We start from the raw sequence: 25,186 nt of genomic DNA, 5'->3' as shown, positions 1-25,186 counted from the left end.
GTTAATTAAGTATGAAAGTGCTAATTTCAAATCAGAAAAGAAATAGATATTATCATAAGTGCACTGCATACAGATTTATGACTTTTTCTGTGCTTTGTTATCCAGTGAAATGACATTTCTTGAGTTTACTTCAGAAATAAGCTCATTTAGATTGTGTTTACAGACACCTGCTGGGGCATAAACAAATTTAAAAAAATGTTTGGTTGTTCTGCCAATTACAAAGCATTCTTGGCACCCCTTGCCTTCCCATCCATTAACTAAGGAGTTAAAGGAAATGACATTAATTTTAAAGCTCAGATTAAGTCAGTGAAGCTTCATTAATAGTTTTCTTAAACAGTTTATTTTAGCGACATAGAAGTAAGATAAAATAGTTCTACACTTACTATCAAGTGCATTTTGAATACAGTATCAACACACCTGAAATAAATAAAAGCATCCCAAATGTCTGTCCCCCCCTTGCAATCTCAAATCCATGACAACTCAGAAGTTGTCAACTGAAGAAGTCACCTTTTCTTCCAAGAAAAATCATGAGAAAGGAAGAGTGAAATAAAATCCCAAGCACAAACAGTTCAGCAGTCTGGGGCATGAGAACAACAAACCTGGAAGCCCTGGACATAAACAGGCATGCTGCCACCAAGAAATATGAATACTTTATATTTTAAGATTTGAAAAATATTTTTAAAAGTGGAAGCCTTCTGTATAGTTAAGAATATCATCTGTGCAATCAGTTGTACTCTTTTTTTTTTTTTAAAGTTCACAGGCTATTATGGAACAAAAAGCAGAAATATATATGTTATATTTAAAGAACTCAATAAATATTTTTAGTCGCTTCTACCATACGACCGATGAATAAAATAAATGTACAGTGCTTTGAATGGCATATATCTAATTATTGTTTAGTGAAAAAATATTAATACAATTGAACCTAAAATGCAGGAGTTGCCTGCTCTTATTTCCAACATGCAGTTTTAAAACATTTATATTTTTAATTCATTATTTTGGATTGCAACAAAACACTTAGGACTGCAAAGACCTACCTTCCTTTCAAATAAATTCCCCAAATGTTTCAACTTTCTACAAATACTTGAGTGTCTTGAAATACACAAAACTTATTAGTAAAAAAAAAAATATTTTAAAATGTTACTATCCCAGAATATTTTGAGGTATTATAAAATATGCTAACTCACACAGGTTATAAGTCAAAACAAACTGCCAGACATAGCAATCTAAATGCTTATTATTTATCCTTGATACATTCCAGACATTTCTCTGATGAGATATCCTTCCCTTTACAGACCTGTATTTCTAGACAATTAAAATCTGCCAAGCTGCTTATGGAAGTGTACAACAGAAATAAGTATTGAAAGCATGCAGATACATGGAAACAACTGAATTTTTTCAGTTACCATTACTTTTGTAAAACTATTTGAGGCCAAACACACCCTGCTGACTGTGCTCCAGGATAAATGGGCTCTCAAGCTGTTCTCTTCTAACTTCAGAAGAGATTTCGTAGCAGAGGTTTGGTGTTTGTCAGGATGGTGAACCTTGTGCTAGGAAACATTCATGCCTGCAGAAGCTTCCAGATTTGGCCAACTTTGTAAAATAACATCTGCCTCATCTTCAGCAAGAACTTGCAGACAGGTTTCAAGAAATTTGGTCACCACTGGACAACATCTTGTTTCTCCCAGCTTGAAAGCACTGCTTAGGTTGCATTCCTAATGCTAGAAAGCAACATGGTATTTTCAACTCGCTCATGTCCCACTTGTGAACTCTAATTCTTGAGTTCCAGGAGAGAAAACTGCAGTCAAATATTCTTTCACTCTGGAACTCAGCTGACACATTTCTCTTCTGCCTTTCCTCAAAGGACACCTGCACCAGCACTTGTGCAGGGAGAGCGGCGAGGTGCAGGGCGGGAGGGACCCAGCAGGAGAAAGGCTGACCTGTGCCAACAAGTGCTTCTGCCACTTCACTGACACTTTCCAGTCACAGGACATCCATCAGCACACCACTGGCATCCATAAATCACCTCCTCACACAGTTACACAGGTAGAAAGTATCTATTTTTCTGGGGAAATATAAGCATCTAGGACAAATATGCATGCAGAAACACGGGAGTGAGCGCTCCTTCCCATGGGAAGTGGGCTGGAGCCAAGGACTTTCCTTAGCACTCATTTACACCCATTCCCCTTGCACTCACAGCTGTGCTAAGCTGGCACTGCAGGGAACCCACGTCCTTGTGGCACAAGCACGCTGCTAATTACACACAGCTCGCACACACATCCAAAGCATGACCACAATGTCAGCGTTACTAGTCTCTGTGGAAAACAGTTACCAAAAAAACCCCAACCAAACTAAAGAGTATACATTCATGCAAAAAGTGTTTCCAGTAATGGAAACAAAAGCAAAACCACATGAATTAACAGGCTTTCCCTGAAAATAAATAACAAAGAAATAAGTACAAATGCCTCTTTAGTATTTTGCAAATACACACACTACATACTAATTATGTTGTTGAGCATGCACAACAGATATTGTTCTTCTGGATAGAAAAAAAAAATTCAAAAACAGAGTCAGAAGAGTAATAAATCTGCCTGCTCACATTTCAGAAAGCTTGCTAACAACAGCATGCCTAATACCAAAAAAAAATGCATTCCTTGAAATGAAGCCCAGGTCTATGGATGTTAGGAGAGATTTACAAATAGCAAAAACCCTGCAGTTTACAAACTACTCACAGTGCTAAAAATTTAAGTCTTAATTAGCTAAAATTTAAAAGAACTGAGTTGCAAAAAATCAAAAGTCTAAAATAACAGCATTAAGACATGAAGCATGCTGTCTAGAAAAAGCAGGAGCAACACCAGCAGACTTGTACTCCTTTGTAAAGCCTCAATATGCTTTTCAGTGCTGACTATCCAATAACCAGAAAGGCATCTAAGTAAAATCAGTGGTTTGTGGCCATTTACTTTAAACACTCAGCACAGTGGTGGCACTGGTATTGCCTGCCACCACTGGAAACACAGAACAAGCCTGGTCCCGAGGACGTCTTTTCTACTTCAGCACCATATTAGCACATTCTGACAAACAAATTTCCAAGAAATACCAAGAAATTTTGCTGGTGCTGTAAGGAAAACCTGTACAGATTCACTCTGGTACTCAGCTGACACATGTATAGATGTTTTTCAGAATTCTGCATAAATACATGAGAGATCCCTCTCTATACTAAAAAGCACATCTCCATATTAAAGGCTACTAGCTTTCAATCAGTATTCAATGAATACCAATATACTTAACCCTTAGCACCCCCAAAGTCACCCATCTGAATTGGTATAAATGCCACCAGACAGCTGAGCTGAGGTACAATGGGTGCTGGTGGTGGCTGTGCAGCCGAGCTCAGCCTCAGCTGCTGTGCAAACAACCCGCTGAACTCACCTACAACGTGCTGCCAAATGGACAATCCACACAGGGAACAGGAAAACCAGAGAGCTCTAGTAAAACAGAAATCAAACAGCAGACAACTGCAAAGTCATTGAGAAAATGAAGTGTCCAGCTCTGGCATTGCAAGGACAGAGCATGCTGGCTAACCATAAGGTACAAATTATATATGGAGGAAAACCAGAAAAAATTCCTAGAAAATGTGGGTTTGACCATGTAGTCAACGATTATGAAAAAATAACCATTTTTAAGGAAACTTCCACCAGTGAGAGCAGTCTGGCTTGTAATTTACTTCTATATTTCTTTTTCAATAATTAAAAACTATTAATATCTAGTTTTCCAAATAATTACTTTTACTTTGAAGCAATTGCTGTTTAATGGTTTGAGGTATATGCATTTCTCTAATAAAGTTTGTTTGATTCTAATTAGCAATGTCAAACTGTTCAATCATCTAGCAATAGCTTGGACTAAAAGCTCTTTAAAAGTAATTGGGAACCCTATGAAGAAGAAGGCAGCCAGACACACCCTGGAGATCTAAAACAGAGCATGAGATCCCAACTCTACAGAAAGAAAACATACAGCTTGGGTGCATAAACTGACTATCATACTAAAGAGAAGCTGAAAGCCAACCAGAGCAAAAGCCTGAAATTTTAGGTCTTGGATCATTCTAGCAATGGATCTTGGATCTTTCTACCAGGATGACATAGTCCGGTTAAGAAGTTAGCAAAGGACTTGACATCATTTTTAGATCATTTTTTTTCTTCACTTTGCCAGCAATTGTACATGCTTCCTAGACTGAACCATTGGATGACTTAGGCAAAGGGATGCCAGACCAGGTTTTGGTGGTCTGGAGGCTACAGTGGTGGCTACTGTGGTGAAAAGCTGCCAGAAGCTTCCCCCATGTCCAGCACAGCCAATGCCAACCAGATCTGAGAGAGCTGCTGTGTGGAACATCTCAGTCAGACCCAATACACTTAGCAAGTGTTGTTCTCATGCAAATATGAATGGGTCACCATCTAATATGCAAAGGAAAACAGCAATCCCACCCAAAATTAATTTCGTTTCTATTTCCCTTTGCAACCAGGAGGCTGATAAGACCCTCTGGACAAATTCCACTTAACCAATTCACTGCTCCCAGGGCAGCACCTGCATTTCCCTCTGTCCCCCCCTTGCCAACATACAGAATGGGGAAATACAGAGCCTGGGAAGTCACCCATCAATTGGCATCCCCATGGCACAGGAGCACAGGCATCTTCCTGTCCAGCCCCTAGAGAAAATTCTACCAGCATAAGGTTATCCAGAAGGTTATCCAGAAACTATCATGCTTTCACCTAAACAAAGTTATTGAGCTCAAACAGTAGAACATATTCTTGCAACAACGTTTATTTGACCTACTAAATCATCTTCTGTATTCATTTCAATGAAAATATGATAAGGCTAGAAAGATTATTTCAATGAGGAAGAAAAAAGAAAATCTATACAGGCGGTTGGAAGAGTCTTCTACCAGAAATGTTTAACAAGTATGTTTTCTTCAGATTACTAGGCATAGTTTCACTTCCTCCATGCAGGAAAAGCAAGCAGCACCTAATAAATGTCTCATTCAAAAATTAATACGTTTTATTTATTATAATACAGACAAGCTTTTATCTGAGACAAGCTCATACACAAGGTAAGAGAATTATAACAACTTACAAGAAATGTGAATCTTTCTGTAAATTCTAGAGTAGAATCATTACAGAGGCTTCAGGCATGGTTAGTGAATATTTATTGAGTTCAGTAAAACAGAAGTAAAAAACTCCAAAAATGAAAAGTTTCTCACTTCTTTGCCAGGCATTTGTCCCAGCAAGTTAGTGGTAGATTCAAGTTCTAAAAAGGCAAAAGAAGTATAGGAAAAAAAAACCTCACCCTCTTCTTACATGTGGGCTCACTGAAATTACAATTTCAGAGTTTAGTTTCAAGTGTTCATTGAAAGAATACCACAAAATTAAAATAAAATCTTTTACAATTTTGTGGGTTTTTTTTAAGGAATCAACATGGCTTATCATCAAGCAATTATCACGTTTTTCTGCAATCCCCTGAAAGCTCTTTATGTCATCATCAACTGCTCTTTCTGATTAACATGTCTGGACCTTGTTCCTACACAGATCTAGCACGTAAAGTCCAGTCACCTTAAAGAACAGCTGAGTAAATAGGAAAAGAACCCAAGAAAACAACTACATCTTATTATTCAGAAAGAAAACACCAAATATTATCAAAGGAATGAAGTCACCCACCAAGAAATCCAGAACAGCAACATCATTTAGCAAGTTCTAAACATCTAGCAAATTTTTTGCTATTTTTCTCCAAAATAACATATAATTACATCTATGTAACCTGTGTTTTCTTTGTGGGTACTAAAACCAATAATAAGCTATTTATTAATATATTTTTATTTTTTTTGTTTTTCCCAACACTCAAAATAATTGGCTAGAAAAAAATACATAATTAGGAGTGACACATGACACCATAAATGGTTTATACAAAGGGAATTTTCTTGATGCTCTTCATTATACAGCTTATCTGGATTGTCACATAAAATAATTAATCCTTACCTTAAACAATGAATTTTCCTTCATTTACTGAGAGAAATGTGACCTTTAGAAATAAATAAATTGTTCTGTTACAGATGGCATGTCAGCCACCAGCAAGCTCTTGCCAGTTTCAAAAACAAGGAGCCATTGATAATGACAATTCATATTCTGTTCTCATTCTCCTGAAATCTTGGCTCCCTTTTTACAATCATTTGTAACTGTCTGTATGCTGAAAATAGATACCTAACAATATTGTTTAGCCCAAGACCAACTCCCTTCATATCTGCAGCTTAATTTAAGCAATGCCTTATTTCCCCAACCACAGTAAATAAATACAATCTTAGGGTCTTCAATCTTCTGTACTTTCAGAAACTAAATCATAAAACATACAAGTACTTCTCTTGTCAAAATTAAAAAGCCCAATTTAACCACCTCTTGTCTCAGTCACAAAATTAGCTGTTTAAAACTGTTAAAACATAAATAAACAATGAAATTTTTCACTAATAGTAGGAAAGTTACCTAAATAATCTGAAAGAGATACATATAGGATACAGAATAAAAAGCTGCTTCCCTGGCAGAGAAATACAGTCATCTCTGCAGCAAAACACAGCAGCTCACCAGCAGCTCCTTATTAAAGTAAATAATTTTTTTTAATAAGTTGATGAGTTTTTTGCTGAGTTTCAGAGTTGATGGGTTTTTTGTTGAGTTCAAGTTTTTTAGGGGTGGGGGGGCTTTTTGGTTTAGGATTTTTATTTTTTTTTTATAATATGTAAGGTCATCCCAGTGAAAACTTCCATGAAAGCACAGTTGTTTCTACTTCACCCTTACTCAAGGACTCAAGCCAGATTTCCTTCTTAGGGACAGTGGAGCAAGGACTATTTTAGTGTTCTGGCCCTGACAGGGAAACAACAAAAATAACAGCGGAAAGACACAATCACAGCACTCAGCTGCACACAGGATATCCAGATTTAAGTCCTTGGTCTCCTTTTTCTACATGTCTCCATATCAAGAGCAAAGAAATATCCCACTCATAGGTCTAGAGAGGTGATTTTTTTCTATAAAAAGGTGTACAAAATTGGGGTCTAGGAGCTATTTTTATTCTATTACCAGTTTTAGGAAAAAAACAACTTCATTTCAAAGAAGAAAATCTTAAATCCCAAACTTCAGCATGAGAAGGCTTCTTATCTAGCTTTACCCAAGGAACTAGGGACAGTGGTGTGGGTGAGTGAACATATAGCTCTCCACTATACTTGGTCCTTAAGAGCACCCCTCATACTTCTCAAATGAAGATGATTCTCTCTCAGCTAGAGAGAATAGTTGGCAATACTATGAAAACTATGCATTCAAATTGATTCTCACAATGTCCTTGTACAAACACTCGAATTTCAGTATTTTACTTTAAAATTTTAATGCATAATTTACGTTAATTTTCTATACATGGGAAACAAAGAAAAGTATACTCAGTATGAGGAAATACACCCAGTGCTTTCTAATAGTTTTCACAGAGAAATCATATGAGGCATAGTGCTATGTACCAGAAAAAGTGAGATACTGACATATTCAGAGAGAATGAAACTGCAAAACTAAGCCTCCTTAACGCAGAAAGTACCCCCAGTTTCCTTTGGGCAAGAAGCTGTTTCTCAGGTATCCATCATGCCAGGCAAACAAACACAGATTTCCTTTGGAAACAGGCTCTGATAAACACCTCTCAAGTCCTCACTTCAAGAAAAGGACTTCCACTTTGCAAAATGCAAATATTTTCCATGTAGAGGAATGAAAAATTGCCAGACATGACATCTCCTAATAAAGCAGTAATTGTACAAATACAGGCCATCACACGTAAACACCATCCTGACATTAACATCCAGCCTCCAGCCCCAGTTGTGCAGTGTGAAATTAAGTCCTGTACATAACAGATTCAATGTGATGCCACATTCTTAGAACTAGCAGCTTTGTAATTCTTCCCTCCACAGTCTGCAGTCCACAGGATATTCTCTTCTTGTCTAAATGGGTTTGGTTAAGGACACTCCATTACAGCAACCAATTAAAAGCATAATTACAAGTTACAGCCATGATAAAATCTCCTATTTTCATTTAGCTTTCAATAAAGGACTTTTTTTGTTGACAGAACAAGAATCATCCTCTACTTTATTTCACAAGATAGACATGGAATTCTTTTATGTAAGAAATTCTAAATACCTGCACTTCACTCCTAAATTCATATGTACAGACACACTAAAGAAGGGAACATGAGCCAGCACTATCAATCATTCCAAGTACCCATTTTGGAAGTACTTTTTTGGATTTTGCTCTTAGCCAAGAAAGCTTTTGCATCTACCCCACTCCAACTGCTCCCTGGTTGCTAAAACATACAATCCCTTGACATACACAAAGAAAAATACTAGGAGATTTTTAATAATGGCTAGAAGAAGCTCTTTTTAAAGCAATCTAGAGGACAGAACACACAGGCAATAATTTTTCCAAGCTACTCACTACTTGAATTTGCTCTGAGGTAGGAAATGTAACCAGCACAGACTTGTCACTACCTGATTAGCAATGCATGAATGGAATGTCCAAACACCTATGAACAGATAAGTTGCATAAGAATAAAATAAAATAAATAAAATATGTTACATTCCATTCTTTTATCATATGTAGTTTTTCCTTATCAAGTAGTGGTAGAAGCAGCTTCAGTATCGACATTTACTGCACCTTAACTTAAACAAGATTCAGATTGCTATGGCTAATGAAAACATATTATTTAACCTTTCATCTATTTTCTTGCAACATCCCCATGATAAAGATGACGGTTTACCACTACTCTTCCCTTTTGCATACATTAAAAATTTGATAAAAAATAAGTGTGGAAAATTTACTTGGCAAAACCATAGAAAACTCAATCATCAAGAATAAAGCTGAGATTTATAGTCCAAGGTATATATTTGTAGATAGAAAGGAGCCCACATGACTTTCAGCACTACATCTATCTCTGTTAGGACAAAAAATAAGTAAACAAAAAATATTCCCAGAACATGATAAGAACTTTCTTTTTAAAAAAGCAATTGATTTCATCTGTGGCCTCAATGTGGGATTTTAGAATCATTATGCCAAAAGTAAGAATTTTTTTAATGCTGTAGGAAAGGGTTCTGCACCCAACAGGAATCTCATCCCCACTATGAGCTAGGATAACCCACCCATGTGCCCACTGAGAAAGGCACTGACAGGTGCTGCTCACTCCTCCTGAACAGACACATGGATGGCCACTGCATATGCATGCAAAAGAAACCTTCATTTGTTAGTTGTTATGTGTATTTGCTGTCATACTCGGCCCTAAACTCTTCACTTCTTTTCCACCTGCAAAACAGGTAATGAGAATTAGCTAGATAGTGAACTAAAATGTCTTTTAGTGTCATTATTAAAATTTATCTTCAATGATAATCCCTTTAGTATGTTTTTAAGACAGTTAGCAATGGCAAAATAAAAAATATGTAACTTCCACTAGTTTCAGACAAAGCTTTTTAGACGAGAGAAAAATCACAGAATATTCTAAGCTGGAAAGGACCCTTAAGGCTCCTCAAAGTCCCCTGGCTCTGCACATGGCCACCCCAGAATCATACATGTGCCTGAGAGCATTAACCAAGCACTTTTTGAACTCTGTCAGGCTTGGTGCTGGTCTCTGGGGAGCCCTCCCCTGCCCCGCCCCCTTCCCCTCCCCTTCCCCCAGAAAAGTATCAATTGACATTAATGCAAGATTAGGTAGAGCAGAATCTCAATTCATGTTAAATAAATCTAATCCCAGCCTATTAAGAACTGACATGTTTGAAAATAAGGACATGATATACATAGTTCTACATGCCACAAAAACCTTTGCCAAGAAAGAACTTGAATTCTGGAACCGTACTGAACTGCGTCAGAGTATCCCACAAGCTGAAATGCTGCACCAAGTTGGAGCTGTTGCCGCAGTTATTGGCTGTCTTTGAAAAACAGCAGCCTCTGCTCAAGTGGAAATATTGATTCCTAAGGGATGGATCTCCCCCTACAGCACTACACTGCTTTGGAGATGGATTATCCCATAGAGACAATTTCACAGTAACTGTCACTAAACAAAACTGAACTAAATTCAGGGTCCTGATCACATGGATTAGGACATGGACAGCCAAGGAACTGTTGCCAATAATAACCTCAGTGATATCTCAGAGCATAAATGAAACTGCCAATCATGTTGGCCAGAAATGTAACCCATTAAAAGCTGATTTCACAAGTTTCTGCTTCTTTCACATTCCCAACTCCCTAGGTAGTATCTAGTAACAGACCTCTATCTGTGGCAGTGCTGAAACGAAGAGAAAGCAGTTCTGATCTAGAATGATAATTCCCAAATTCCTAAAGAGTTACAGCTGAACAAAACTAAGATTAAATCTGCTTTTATACTCAAATGGCTTCATGTAAGTTTTGTGTGAACATTAAGTGAAATGTCTTATAGGCAATAATGTATATTATTTATATATATTAATATATACATCTATCAATATATATAATAAAGTGCAAGTCCCTTAGTAATATTGTCCTATATAAGGAACATATAATATTTTACAGAAATATCACTATACAAACTATAATAGCAACTTAACTGAAATAAAAGCAGGTTCAACCACAGATCTCCATAAACTTATGTGTTGGGATGACCAGAACAAGCACATAATACTTCTGTGAGGTCTCTCAACATTCAGCTACCAAAAGCCAAATCCTGTTAAGTATTAAAATATGTACTAGCAAGCACTACACAAGTATGTGCTTACAGGAGATTGAACAGGATAAAAAAATCACCACATGCAATGCTCTTTGAGCATAAACACAAAAGGCAGCGAGACAGTGTCTTTGTAGATCCTACCTTTGTGCCCTCAGAAACCTGAGTTACACCAAAGGCCATCCAGCTACCAGGATACAACAGGCAAGGGGCACTGAGTGTTAACTTCACACAACGAGCCCCTTACTCCAGCATCCGTAATATTCTTCCGTAGATGTCTATGCTCTGACTACAAAGAGTTGCCATAAAAAACCACATATTTTCCATATTTTCAGATTTATACTGCAAGGACCAATTGTTCCAAGGTTTCTTCCCATCATGTTCTAACTACACCAGCAAATGAAGTCCAACAAGAAGACAGGAAAGATGACAGGAGCTCATGTTTCAACGGAATACCACTGGGACCAAGCCTTATGGTGATGTGGGGAAAGGGAATGTTGCAGAGGTAAAATCAATGCTGGAAAGATAATCAAATTCTTACAGAAAAATTGGCTTTAAACTCCAAACTATTTCAATTACCTTCTGGTGGTGGTGGAGGGAAATCCTCTGTGTCCATTCTAGTATATCCACCGCACCTTTAGCAGACTGGAAAACTCTGCAAAAATGAAGGGAACATGTTTTATAGATTAACACAATTTCCAAATATTGAGCCACTCCTTTTCAATTTGGCCAAGCTCATACCTATTAGCTAATACCATTATGGAAGAGAGGAAATTTGCCTGGCTTCTTGCTTCGATATGAATACAGTCCAATTTTTTCTGTACACAGCCCTCAGTATTGGACCCAATTCTTTTAATGATCTCAGTAAGCCAGCTGAAGGAAGGAAAAGTTTTTTAACTATTTTGTACTCTGCAGTTCCCACCGTAACAATCACAAGGAGATTACTAAAATATGTTATTTCAATGTCTGTTTGGAGTATATATTCCATCTCAAAATATTAATGAAGAGGTGAGGGATAAAAATTCTAGGAAGCTTATGAGTTTTCATGATGCTTTTCTCTATTCAGCAATCAGAAAAAAAACAAGTTTTAACCATATACTTTGTACACAGCTTCTTTCCATTGTTTTTTTTCTGCCAATCTTAAAAATTCTGCTCAAGTCCCTTTACTTCCACCTTTCCTAAGGAGAGTGAAGTACAAGAGAGTGAGCTCCTGAGGACCTTTTCTTTCAACTTCTTTTCTCAAATGCCATTGATCTCATGATTTAAGGAAAAGAATAACTTTATAAAGCATTCCCCTACATTGGTACTGAACACACAACTGAAGAGACCAAAGCCCAGAACCCATGAGACATCATCCTGCCTTCCCCATCAGACTAGTGACATTCCAGAATGATCTGGAAGGAAAACATATTGTACTAAGCAATGCACACACTCTGCCCCCAGTCCATTTTCACTCTAACTCAAAAGACAGCATGTCAAAAAGACAGCTTTCAAAATAGGGCTGAGGAGGAAAAGTCAGTTTCCAAAAGCTACAAAAGACAGTGGAAGAGCCAATGCTGAATTTTCTGTCCTACTCTTAAGTGGCCCATAGATGTTAATCTGAAGAAGTTCTATCTTCTGCTGGCAACAAAACAGCTCATGCCCTTGGAAAGTCTCCATAGCCCAAATAGTAAAATATTAAATTGAAGGAGAGAGTGAAATTCAAGGTACAGTGGCAAAATATTAAACTAAATGGATCAGGATTCAAAGGTCAAATCAATTGCCACTTACAGAAAAAGTGAATAGGAAAAAAAAAAAAGCTTCAAAAAATGATCCGACCCTAGGAGGCACCAGGCAATTTACCTCCCTAACATTAGGTTTGCAAGGGTGAATTATCAGGACAGATGCGCCAGGAAAGATAACAACTCTGGTAGTGCAAGATCTTAGTATGATGAGACAATAACAACTTCATTTACTAAGCATACAAAATTCCCTTTTAAACTGTCTTAAGCTTTGGTAGCTCTTAATCCAGTCCTAGACAAAATCAAGTCGCTTCAGAGCCAAGGCTCAGAAAGGATTCACCCAACATCTGTCTATAACACAATAAATTCCATTATGTGCTTTCACTGTACAGTGTTCCTTCTAAAGCTTCTCTACAGTTTATATCTGCAGAGCTCCAAGGCGTGTTCCTGCTTACAGATGTCTGGAATGCATCCTGCCACACCAAAACAGTCAGCCAAAACAAGAGATAGTTACGGTTTGAATAAATGGCTATTTTCCTGTATTTTTTTTAAAGCTGCTCATGACTGGAGCATAGGTTTTCAAGTGAGACACATGTAATACCAAGCAAACCTCTGAAAGTGAGTCTCAGCACCTTTTCCAAATGCATCTATAAGAGAGAAGCTAAAAGGCTTTCAGAATGATTTTTTTTTCTTTAAATATATGATGCAAGTTTTTAAACATCTATCAAAGTTAATTTCCAACAATGATTTTTTAAAAATCAATTCCTTCCTCACCAGCAAATATTAACAAGACACAGAGCTGAGCCATGGAGCTTGATTTCCATTTTGACCTAGCACACAGCGACATGCTTCAAATTACACAAGAATTGTGTCAAAGAAGGACACAGACCCAGTGTTAGAGTCCTACCCACTGATCTGCTTGCTCCCATCTGAACAGTGCACTTATTCACAAGAAGAAAGATACACTTTCTCACTTAAGAATGCTTCAGGGGTTGATTTAAACATTACATTAGCTCATTTTGAAGTTCCACATATTTTTCACTATTTTTTAGCTGCTGAGACAAACCCTGCAGCAGGAAAGAGAGCTTGTGTATTACAGATTGCATTAATACCCTCCAAAACCAAAAGAATTGCCATATTATGTAGCAGACAGCATGTTTATGAACAATTTCTAATAGTACCATATGTCAAAGAGAAGTTTTTCACTTTTCTTTTGAGAGACAGGTGAGCTAACTCAAAGATGTTTAAATCAAGATTAAGGCAGATGGTTTAATTTGACTAGCAGCATATGGTACATTTGCATTTGTAGCTCAAGTGCTTTTCCCACTGATTCTCCTGCTAACAGAGCTCCACAGCACAGATTACAGGTGCATTTAGACAATAATAATGAAAATCAAAGCTCAAATTAAGCTGAAAGAGACTTCTGAATGTTCTCTTATACACTCAAGACAGGCGTTTTCAAAATTAAATCAGGTTATTCAGGGTCCCCAAGTTATGAAACCCCATGAAGGTGCAGGTTTCACCACCTCCCAGAGCATCCTGAGTTTAACCAGAAACTCCAGGAAGAGTTTTTCCTGTAAGCCCAACTGGAGTTGGCCCTGCAGCAGCTTGCAGCCATTGCCTCTCATTCTTCTGCTGCACACCCCTGAACAAAGTCTGACTCCACCTTGCCAACACTGCCCTGGGAAGTAGAAGACTGCAATTCAATCCCCCTCATTCCTTTCATCTCAAAATGACACAAACCCGGTTCCCTCAGCCTCTCCTGACCTCTTCCCACCCCCAGCCACAGCAGTGGCCTTCACTGGACTTGCTCCAGCTTGCCAATCCCTCACTTGTACTGGGGCCTCACAATGAACACTGAATTCCAGATGTAGCACTGAGTCCACCGAGTAGATGTTACTTACTTCAACATGAAATTATATTTTAAAAATTAACAGCTTTTGAGATGCAAATTATGAAGATTTTGTTCCAAAGGTATTTTAAACACTGCAAAAAGAAAAAACTCATTCTTAAACATGAAACACACGTGCTATTATGTTCATGCATATTTCATCATAAAATTATGAATATGAATGACTGAACAACTGCCCTGACTTATTCAAAATTTCATTGAGGCTATAAAAATATGGAGCTCTTTTCCCCCATGTAGCACTGTTTTCTCAAACACAGTATAACCTCTGTTTAATGACTCGAAGTTCACCCTTCCAGACCCCACAATCATCACAGGAATAAAGGGACAGAAAGAAGCTCTCAAGAGTTACTTTATTCCCATGGGCATCCAGATGCGAAAGGAATTCACCTGACTTGGTGCTCATCATCTTTGCTTCAGATGTGGGTAGAGATAGCAGTGACTGCTGTGGGCCCAAAGGTGGTCTACAAAATTGTCTCCTTTCCCCCTCTTCCCCTATATTTCCCCTGTGTGCCCCACATACAGCAGACACAGGGGGAGAGGCAAAGGGTCTCCTGGGCACTTTGATGAAAAGGCAGCTGACCTGCTCTGGTCTAAACATTGGCCTTCACTTCCAGTGTCTATTTCCTGATGTCGTCATCCAGCCCTTTCCTGCCAAACTGTGCGGAGGAACAGTTAATTCTTACTCATATTTAAAGGTAGCTTTCCAATTTTTTAAGTTCCCACATTACCTGCCCACTTATAGCTGAACCTATCTATCTAGGCAAACTCCAACTATTCCAAGCCTACAAGACTACTGCTAAAAAAACCCTGTAACACAATAGCATGCTTTTACTACAGGTGTTTAGCTAGTGACTTCCTACGTTTGGCACTAAAAATCAGGAATCATCATATTAAGTGCATGCACTTTGAAAGAAAAAAACCAAAATAGTCCTTTATTATACTGCAATATGTTCAGTTCCTGACCAAGTTTACAATGTTTTCTAAATTTTAAGTTGATATGCAAGGAGAAAAGAAAGCAAATTAAAATACCACATTAAAATCAGATGTTCACGGGTAATGTTTCTAATGCAGAGAAGTCCCCCACACTTAAATCAGTCAGAGCTCCAATGGCACTCACAGCAGAAACTAAAATCTTTGAAGTGTGAAATGGTCCCTAAGGACAGCTCCCAACACTTCAAATTTTCCACCAGCTACACTCACCTTTTGTCATGGAAGCTGGTACCGAAGGTAGTGAGCCTGTGATTTTCCACAGCAGACCTCACAAACTCAAAGAGTTTGCAAAATCTGTGAGACTGAAATTCGGATTCCACAGCAAAGGGCAGTTTCAGCAAATGAAACATAGGCAAAGAAACCTTTATACTTGTTCAAAGACTATAGAAGAATATCAGCATTCCTCTCTGAGACTCAGCTTTTCCTTCTTCTAACTTCTGGTAACTCCTTTTGCCTCCAGGACTAGGCTTTTCGGCTGTGTCTGTGTATCTGATTTTGTTCAATGATTTCCTCTAACTGTGGGACAAACAACAGACTCTCAGTTCTCAGCTAAAGGATTACTAATACTGATCAACATCTGCATTTCCACTTCAACAAAAGTATTTTCCAACAGTCAGAAATCAGAAAGCAGAAGTCAGAATGCAACAAAAACGGGACTGGCACAAACTCTGCCAAAACTACAAGGCAAGGAAGCGTTCAGACCTGGGGGCACTGTACTTACATGCCAGGCTCCCAAAGGGCACCTGCTGCCAAGCTTTCTCAGCTCTATCACCCAAGAACTATAATGGTGACTTACACACCTTCTCTTACAGGTGTGTGCACCGTAACTGCAGCAACATCAGGATTCTTCATTCATAACACTGCAGAGAGAATGAACATTTTATAATAGGAAACAGAAGCTGAATCAAGGAGACTGATTTCCAAGAAACTGTGACTTGTTAGCTTAGTCCAAGAAGAAATACAATGTCACTGAGAAAGCCTGAAAGTCTAAAAATTAAGCTAAAAAACAATATCAAAACAAGAAAACTTGAGAAGGTAAAGCCCTGAATATCAAATATCCCCTTGTGTCCACATCACTTAGTGAATATTTCTGTATAATGCTCAATTGAGTCTTCTTCCACCTAGAACTACAGAACTCCCATTGGGAATTAGATCTCACTGAAATTTGATACGAAGACTCTTCCAGCAGTGCAGAGAAATTATAAGATAGAAGGTAGAAGGTTAATTAACTTTTTTCCTCCTGTAGTCAAGAACGCTTTCTTACAGACAGAAAAAATAAAAACTGATTGTACAATCTTTTCTCCATACATGTTATTACTAAGAAACATAGACTGTAAATTTTTTAAGAGGTGTCTACAGTGAGTATGAATGAAGCAGCCATATTTTACAGCTACCTATCCCATGCTGTAAGCCATTAAAGAAGTCTGTATCAAGACTGGATCATTATTTCTTTTAATGTATATTTGGTTTTATTAATAGCTAAGTGTCCTGTTCTATACAGATTTTATTCTTAAATTTAGCAAAGGAAATTACTGAAATCACAAGCAATGGAATAAAAAAGGAAGTGCATAGGTTCAGGTAGATAATTAACAGGAAGCCCAATTCATGGCTCAGATAAAGTTGGATGACATTCTATTTCTTACAGCAATTCAAACAAGGCCAGAGATGCACATTCTTCAGAATAAATAGAGAATCCACTTCAACAAAAGCTACTTTGCTTCTTTTTCTGCTCCCCTTTCTCACACCAAACAGTATCTCGCTCAAGACCAGAGAATATACAGAAACAGCACACTCTGAAAAAGAAGCAATCTACAGATACACCCCAAAACCATGGCTGAAGATTGGTTTTCTAACCTTTCTTTTTAAAGGGAAATTCTTACAACATTTCTTCACCTAGATTCCTGCTCAATACATCACCTAGAGGAAGGGAAAAAGGAGGGAAGCAAAGATTGCATTTGTAGAGTTGTCCAAAGGATCCTGATCACCGTGAAATCAGTACTGTTAAATTTTTACTAGTTATGTTCTTTCCCTCTACATATCATTACTGCAAGGCAAATTACAGAATCACTGCTTGCTAGATTAATTCAGTTTGGCAGGAGGTCATGTAGTCCAACCTGCTGCTCCAAGCCAGGTCCACTACCAAGTGAGACCAGGCTGCTTTACCTACTGAGATACTCTCAGTAGATAAAAATCTCTGAAGACAGACTGCACGATCATGTCAGGTATCCTGCCACCTTGCTTTGTTGTCCTCCTAAAAAAAAAAAACTAGCTAGAACTACTCTTACTTCAGTTATGACCATAGCCTGTGGTCCTGCCCCCTTCTTCATAGTCTGCCAGCTGGTGGGAGCACACTGCCAGGCCCCCATGAAGCTTCTTTCTCCTCCAGCCACTGCTGCCACTCCCTGGCATTGTAGCAGCCTTGTGCTGAACTTCCTCAGTTTCATTCACATCTCTCTAGTACTGGGGTGAGGTGTAGACACAAAACTGGATGCAAGTGTGCACACTGCAGGTGTGGTCTGACAAGTGCTGAGTGAGAGGAACCCTTCTCCTCTGAGGACACATTCCTTCCCAGGTGTTGCCCTGATTTTTAAGTGTTAAGTTTTCTTCTACAGTTCTTTTAAAAGTCTTAAAGTTCTCATAAAACTTCAGACTTCTAATCTGTTTACATATTTCTACTAGAGTTTTCACATACTGTTCACGTAAATAATAGTTGTTTTACATTCTTCTTTGTGAGAAGAGAGAATTGATAGACTTGTTTAACCAGTGTGGCTGGAGAGGTAGTAATTCCATCCTCCAATCCACAGTCACTTCTAGAATTCTATAAATATCAGATACTCGAATAAAACGTTCTCCTTTTTAGCCCTTAAACTTACCAAGCGTTTGTGTACTTACTTCGTGTCCAACAGCAACACCCAGGTGTGTAACCTTACCCTTTTCATTGCTGAATTGCACAGAGTTCTTGCCAGCCAGCTCCTCCCATCCACCCAAGTCCTGCTGAATGACAGCCTGAATCTCAAGCACATCCACTGCCCACCCCTTTCCCCCAGTTTGGTGTCACTTGCAAACTCCATGAGCAAGGGCTGGTGGACTTCCACTTTATGCATAACATTAAACTGGACAAATCCTATGCTGGGCAGCTGGGGCTCTCCACTGGTTACCAGCCTCAAAATTACAGCCAACCATCCCACAAGGCGTCCACCCTTCAAGCAGCACATTCACCTAGACCACAATCCCGTTCTGCGAAAGACCTTGCTGAATCCAACACAAGCACATGGTTTTATTAAGCTCAGTAGCAATATATTTACTTTACAAATAGAAAATCCATGACTTACAAAGGTTTGAGGAATGAGAGGAATACGCATAAAAAGTAAACCAGGGAAAGGAAGAGATTCCCAAACATGCACTTAGGACACCTGACGTTTTAGTGAATGAGCCTTGCTCCTGTCTTTTGTCTTGGCAACTATTTGAATACCTAAAGTAAGAAGACAGGCATCACCCCAGGATTTGCAGATCATCCTGGAGGTCAAGAGTACTGTAACAAATTGCAAGCCTCTGAAGAATTGAAAGGGAATGCTGGCATCATATTCTTTAAGTCAAGAATTATCTGCTTTTCTTCTGTGCCATACAAACCAGAAAACTGCATCACTGGGTCAAGATAAAAATCCTTCATATCCCACTTGCAAGCAAAATAAAAATATATTAATATTAAGAGCATTTATCTTAATTTGTGCTACAATTTGACAGCAATAGAGAAAACTTCATCTGGAAAAGCAATTATATTTCTGCAATTTCCCTTTTAAAATTTAATTCAGATTAGTCCCTTTCAATCCTGGATATGAAGAACTACCTTAACTGCAAAAATCCTCATCAAAGTTGCTATTTTTAAATCAGAGAAGGTCCTCATACGCTTCAGCACACTTCAATTGTGACATAAACCTATACAGGATTTAGTTACATACATATTATTATAATACATGTGTAATTATAATTATTATGAAGAGAGTTTAGAAATGCTTTTTATTAAAAATGCACCAAAATATCATTTAGTATAGTAATCCTGATCAGCCTTACATGTAAAATAAAGTAATTTTGTCACAGGGAGGGTTTCATTCTGCAGCAAATCAAGATCTTAACTTGAAAAAAAAAAAAAGCCACGGAAATGTTATTTATGGATACAATCAATAAAGCATTTTTCCCCCTCCAGCTGTACATTAGTCAGATGTTCATTACAAAAGTAGAATGTCTTGTTTCAACTTGCACTGAATCTGTGCATCCTGGTTTCACATGGCATGGGTTGTGTTTCAAGATACTGATGACAACTGATGAAACTTGCCACCAGAAACTGTTTCCAACAATGCAAGTGAAAGGATACACTGAAATGAATATTCAGTTACTACTGCTGCCTGCAAGCCAGGTCCTGACAGAGACACTTTACCTAAACATTTTCAGCTCTGAGTACTACTGTCCTTGGAAAAGTAACTATGCTGTTTCTCATCGAGGACAACTCATTCTATCTGATCATTAGAAAGTCATCAGATGAAATGTATTTTATCTAATAAAGTTATTAAGAATATAAATAGAGTCTTATAACTTAGTTTCAAAAATATATGGAGTAAAATATGGAAATACATTTCTTATAACAAAGTTAAAATGCATGCTCTAGAAAAATATCACTATTTTCATTGATTTTCTAACTCCAAAACTTTATTCAAATACATCAGAAATCAGGTAATACAGCTGTTAAATCATTAATTACAGGAAGAAAGAAAAATAGCAATAACACTTGCAAAGAACAGCCCTTGTTTTCAAAAAATGTATAATGGAAGCTAGATTCCCACACAAGTGTAGGTGCTGCATCTAGTCCAAACATCAGCAGTCTTCACTCTTTCCTTGATTTGGAAATTATCTAGTGGACATCTTTTCTCTCAACCTTCTATAATTTGGAAGTGAAGTTTTTAAAACTCAAATTAGTCAATCCTTGGTTTGCAACAATATTGAATATTAAGTATGAAATTCTAAAAAGACACTGACGATATGACTGAGAATGCTTTAGAAAAGTGAAAAATATAAAAACAAAACATATAAGCTCAAGACTCACTGTGATCCTACAAGGAAATCTGAATATTGCCATCTACTTTTCAGTAAGTTATTATCCCATTTTACAGATGAGGAAATAACATTTACCTTCTTTCTTGGAAATTTTTGAGATGCACAGTCAGTATCTCTTAAGGAAAAAATATTAATACGATTTCTGCAATTTTTTAACGTGTTTCAAGAAACAAGGGATTACAGAAGAGAAACAAGAGTGAATGTTTGACCTTGAGCTTGGATCCTAACAATTCACATTCATGGTTCAGTCCCAAGTAACAAGTATTGTACAGTACAGTAAGTCACTGAAACAGATTTTCCCAAGATAATGCCCCTATTCAGCAGCACGTAAGTAGAACAATTTATTTTGCTCTGCTTAACTGCTTCACCCACGCATCTGACATTAAGCTTCAGGCTTCCTGACTGAGCAGTGAACATGTAGGATATAATCAATGTTGTGCAGTTATGCATCACTTCCCACAGTCTTGCTGATTCAGGCATTTCAGAATAAACATGAATCAAATTCTAGATCTAAAAACACAAGTTTGAAAACATATTTTTCAACTCTTGTTTAGCATTACCTGTCATCATTCCCTTAAAAACAAGTTCTACTTTTACATGTTCCTGGTTTCTAAATAACCTACATTATTTTGGTGCAAGTAGAACTCAAGATTCTTTACAATAAAAAAAAAATCCAGTTGATGGAAATCTCAAAAAAATGCTAATAATAATGAAGCAATTTTCTTCCATGGATAGGTGACAGAACTTGAGTCACAATATTCTACTCTGCAAACCACATGCACACACATACAGCGACATTACTGAGAAAGATCTGAAAACAAAAATACTAAGACATAGTTGTATAGGTCCACAATGAGAATTCTGGTTTACCTTGCTTATGTGCCTCCTACTTCCCTCTAATAAAGAGCCTCTATCTCCCAAAGTCTCCCTTAAGTAATTTTCAGTTCTTCAGTTTATGAACCAATCCCTGAAAATTTCACGTATCCAGGCTTACAACTTTTCTACTCACTAAACTATTTCTAGATTCAGAAATGAATTTTCCAATATTAATTTTCCACTAACAGATATAATAACAAGAATGACATTGTATTAAAAGGAATAGAGGAAAAGTAATAAATGTTGATTTTAACAAAATATGATCTTAGATATGAAAAATGTCTCCCTCACATGTTGTCGAAAACACACAAAACTAAAGATTAATTCATATCACTATCAATGAAACCTCATTTATAGTTTCATTATAACATACAACATGTTCAAAAAGTAAGAATAATTGCATTCACAGTGTTTAACACTGTAACCCCAAAGGAAGTTTCCCTAAGGTACAACTGCTGCAATAGATATTCTATAAGAAACACCCAAGGATAGTTCAGAAATGCACCTACAGCTCAAAAAACCATCAGGAAGCTGAACTTACACAAAGGCAGTTTAAAAAATACCTTTTAGAAATCATATGACAACTCCATGGGATCCCTTCTAACATCCTCAAGTAAACTGTAAAATGGAAATACATAAAGAAAAAAAGTGAAATAGAAGTCACTGTACATAAGCGGAAACAAAATTACTGTCCTACATATGTAAAATGAAGAAAATAAGTACCTCACATAGCTCATGTCTTCATCACATACAAAACTGAGAACAGTGTACTACAGATGTACAAACAAATTGACTGTAGCTTTGCACAACATATAAAGGTCAGTCTGAATATGTGAATCAAAACTGGTCCTCCTTTTTCTGGACTGCAGCTTTTGCTTCCTGGCTGCTTCAGAAATAGATGAAGTTTATAATTTTTCTACATCAGATTCTAAAAATAATTTCTAATTCATATAGAAGCAGTTAATAGACATCCTGTTTTACAAATAAGCAATGTACTATTCCCAATGGCATTTAATTCCGTTAACAATTATGAAGTTTAACAATAGCCTTTCAGGTTTGTTGTCTTCCTTCAAATGTTTATAAACTATGCAATGATTCCTAAACAGCGCAGAATCAACTAAAAAACTCCACTGTTGTTGAGATTTCTTCACAGAATCACAGAATGGTTTCGGTTGGAAGGGACCTTAAAAATCATCCAGGTTTCAACCCCCTTGCCCTGCATGAGGCAGGGACGTTTTCCACACCAGGTTGCTCAGAGCCCCATCCAGCCCAGCCTGGCAAGATAAAGTTTGTTTTACAGTATTCCAGAATGGGAAAGGATTTCTGCTGTCTACTTATGAGTGAAATCATAGCCTATCTGCTAAGTGCTAGCATAGCTCAGGGGCAAAGAGAGCTCCTCAGCATGGAGGGAAGGAGGTAACCCCCTTTTTCAGTACTTTAGTGTGCTCATAACTGGCCTGTCAGAGCCAATAGCACAAGACTTGTACATCTGGCTTCCACATCTCCGAGCTGCAATGCCAGACTGCACACACCCATCACACAGCACTGGGGCTCCTCTCCATAACCTGTGGCATACCAGCTCCTGCAGCCCAAATCCATAGGATGCTGCCAGGTCCCGACATTCAGCAGGAGATGATGGACAGCCCATTACTCAAGTGTCACTCTGCTTCCATGGTCCTTTCTCCTACCACATCCATCTCTGGGTATCAGCCACAGAAGCCCCACACACTGGAAACCCAGTACCATCACAAGACACCTGCCATCACTCACACAGTAAATCACATCTCATGTACAGTGCCACAGGTAATCTAAGGAATCCACAGAATATATTATAAAAATCATGAAATCTCACTGTAAAGCCTCCGGAAATATCAGATTTCAAGGTAGTACCTAAAGAACTACTGTTCAAAACCAAATAAACACATGTAACTAGTTCATGGAATACTAAGCCTGAGGGTGAGAAGGGAAAAAAAAAAAAAAAGACAAGATGGATTGAACAAAGCAAGTCAGAGAGATTATCAAGATCAAGCAGATCACCCAAGTGAAAAGAATGAAGGGCGCATTGAAGAAAACAGCTGAACAGCCAGAAACTTGGCCTGAATAATGGGCTTGAAGTTGTAGGCACCAAACATGTCTCCACATTCAGGCAATAAACCTGTGTCTCCCGAGTGCCAACAGAAAATTTTAAAAATGTTATACTTCATTTCTACTGCCGAACAGATTGCTCAATGGCGTTCACCAAGCAAAGTGAAGGCTTTAGGAAAAAAAAATATTTCATTTACAATAAAAATACCCACAAACTAACACATGTTGGTAGAATCTCACTGTATTTATTTAGCATGAAACAGTTTTTAAGCAATACTTTTTGTTTCCTGAATTTTTTAAAAATTTTTTATTTTAACGAAAGAAAGACCCCAACCCTATACACCTTTTTATGCTAACAATTAAACTGCAAGACTAAAAAAAAAAGATGCTTTTTCATTTCAATGAAACAACTTAAAACTTGAAAACTCCCTAGCTCAAGGTAAGATCCATGATCTTATTATCTTTGGGAAAGAAAGGGGAAAAAAAGGATTGAAGGATTAAAGAAATATGTAAATGAAAGATGACAGAATTTAGGATGGATAAAATTGTTTTGGCCAAAAATACAAGGAACACCTAAAAATCTTTAAAATAAGCCCTTGCTGTTGTCAAATTTTTAACAGCTGCCTTTCCAAACACTTGGCACTGTCTACTGCCACAGCTCGCTCACTCACTCGTCCAGTGCATGACTGGGCAATCTTTTAAAGCTCTTTTTACTTTACCCTGTAAACGCAGGGCAGCATCTTGCTAAAGCAGCTACATGGTCTGGGATCACCACAAACAACCATTTAACTTCTCCAATAGTTGAACCGTTAATTACAAAGAAACCAAAGGAAAAAAATACATAAAAGGACAGTGTTACTGTGATTAAGTATTTTTCCCCAGTGTCAAGACAACGGATTTAATTGCAGATGCCAACTAAAAAGCTGGTCGACACCAGCTTTGAAGAACGGGGAAGGAAAGGAACTCCACCTCCCACGGGAGTTCTGTTTTCCACAGCCGTGTCCGTAGCTGATGGAGAGGGTGGGAAGCTGGAGCCGGCGGCTCCCACACCGCGGAACACGAAGCAGAGCCCCCGCGAGAAACCCCCCGCGAAAACCTCGCGGAAGAAACTTCACCACAGCTCAACAGCAAGAAGTTTGGCCAAGGCGTTTTACGGACCCCTCGCGTCCTCGCCTCAGTGACCCACCTCGCACGGGCAAAACGCATTTAATGACAATCTCGCACCACGCGTCTCCCGCTTCTGCCCCGCGGCTGCCGCCCCGGGCCCCAGCGAGGCAGCCCCCGCCCCTGAAAGGCGTCTCTGCACCGAACATCGAGCCCACCCTCCGAGGACCAAACTTTCCGTGACAACAGCGGAGCAAGAGCGCGGCGCGCAGCGAGCACCCACCTCCTCCGGCGCGGCCGCCGCCCGGCAGGGCCCGCTCCGGCCGCTCCGCCGGGCCCGGCGGCTGCCCCGCCGCCCGGACACGTCACGCGCCCGCGCGGGGCTCGCGCCGGCCGCCGGGCGGAGCTCCTGAGCGCGGGCGGGAGCCGCCCGGCCCGGCCCGGCCCGGCCCGGCCCCGCCGCTGCCCGCCGCGGCCTGCCCGCCGCCGCTGCTGCCGGCGCCCGCCCCCGCGAGGCCGGTCGGGTCCCAGCCGGCCCCGCCGGTCGGGCCGGTCGGGCCGGGGCGGGCGCCGCGCGTCTCCCCGGAGCCCGCCGCATTCCTGCCGCCGCACGGGACACGCCCCGGGGCGGGAGCGCATCCCGCCG

At 38.9% G+C, this 25,186-nt stretch overlaps 1 protein-coding gene across 6 annotated transcripts in view; it reads right to left on the bottom strand.

Annotated features, from left to right (window-relative positions):
- The window catches only part of ARHGEF10 (Rho guanine nucleotide exchange factor 10), a 109,061-nt gene extending 84,123 nt beyond the window's left edge, over positions 1 to 24,938 (bottom strand). For 5 of the 6 annotated variants that reach the window (XM_085574586.1, XM_085574588.1, XM_085574589.1 and 2 more), the window contains exons 1-2: positions 24,824 to 24,938; positions 11,323 to 11,398 (exon numbers count right to left, since the gene is read on the bottom strand). In XM_085574586.1, coding sequence (XP_085430712.1) covers positions 11,323 to 11,359 — 37 coding nt within the window. In that variant the 5' untranslated portion in view covers positions 11,360 to 11,398; positions 24,824 to 24,938. Of the gene's footprint in view, positions 1 to 11,322; positions 11,399 to 21,914; positions 21,940 to 24,823 lie in introns of those variants that run through there. The other variant, XM_085574587.1, reaches the window with a different exon arrangement.
- Between the last annotated feature and the right edge of the window lie 248 nt (positions 24,939 to 25,186).

The sequence above is a fragment of the Lonchura striata genome, chromosome 3 (assembly GCF_050655825.1).
Source record: "Lonchura striata isolate lonStrDom1 chromosome 3, ASM5065582v1, whole genome shotgun sequence".
In the NCBI taxonomy this organism is placed as follows: Eukaryota; Metazoa; Chordata; class Aves; order Passeriformes; family Estrildidae; genus Lonchura; species Lonchura striata.
Note: the sequence above shows the minus strand (reverse complement) of the source record. Positions and strands in the feature narration are given on the sequence as shown.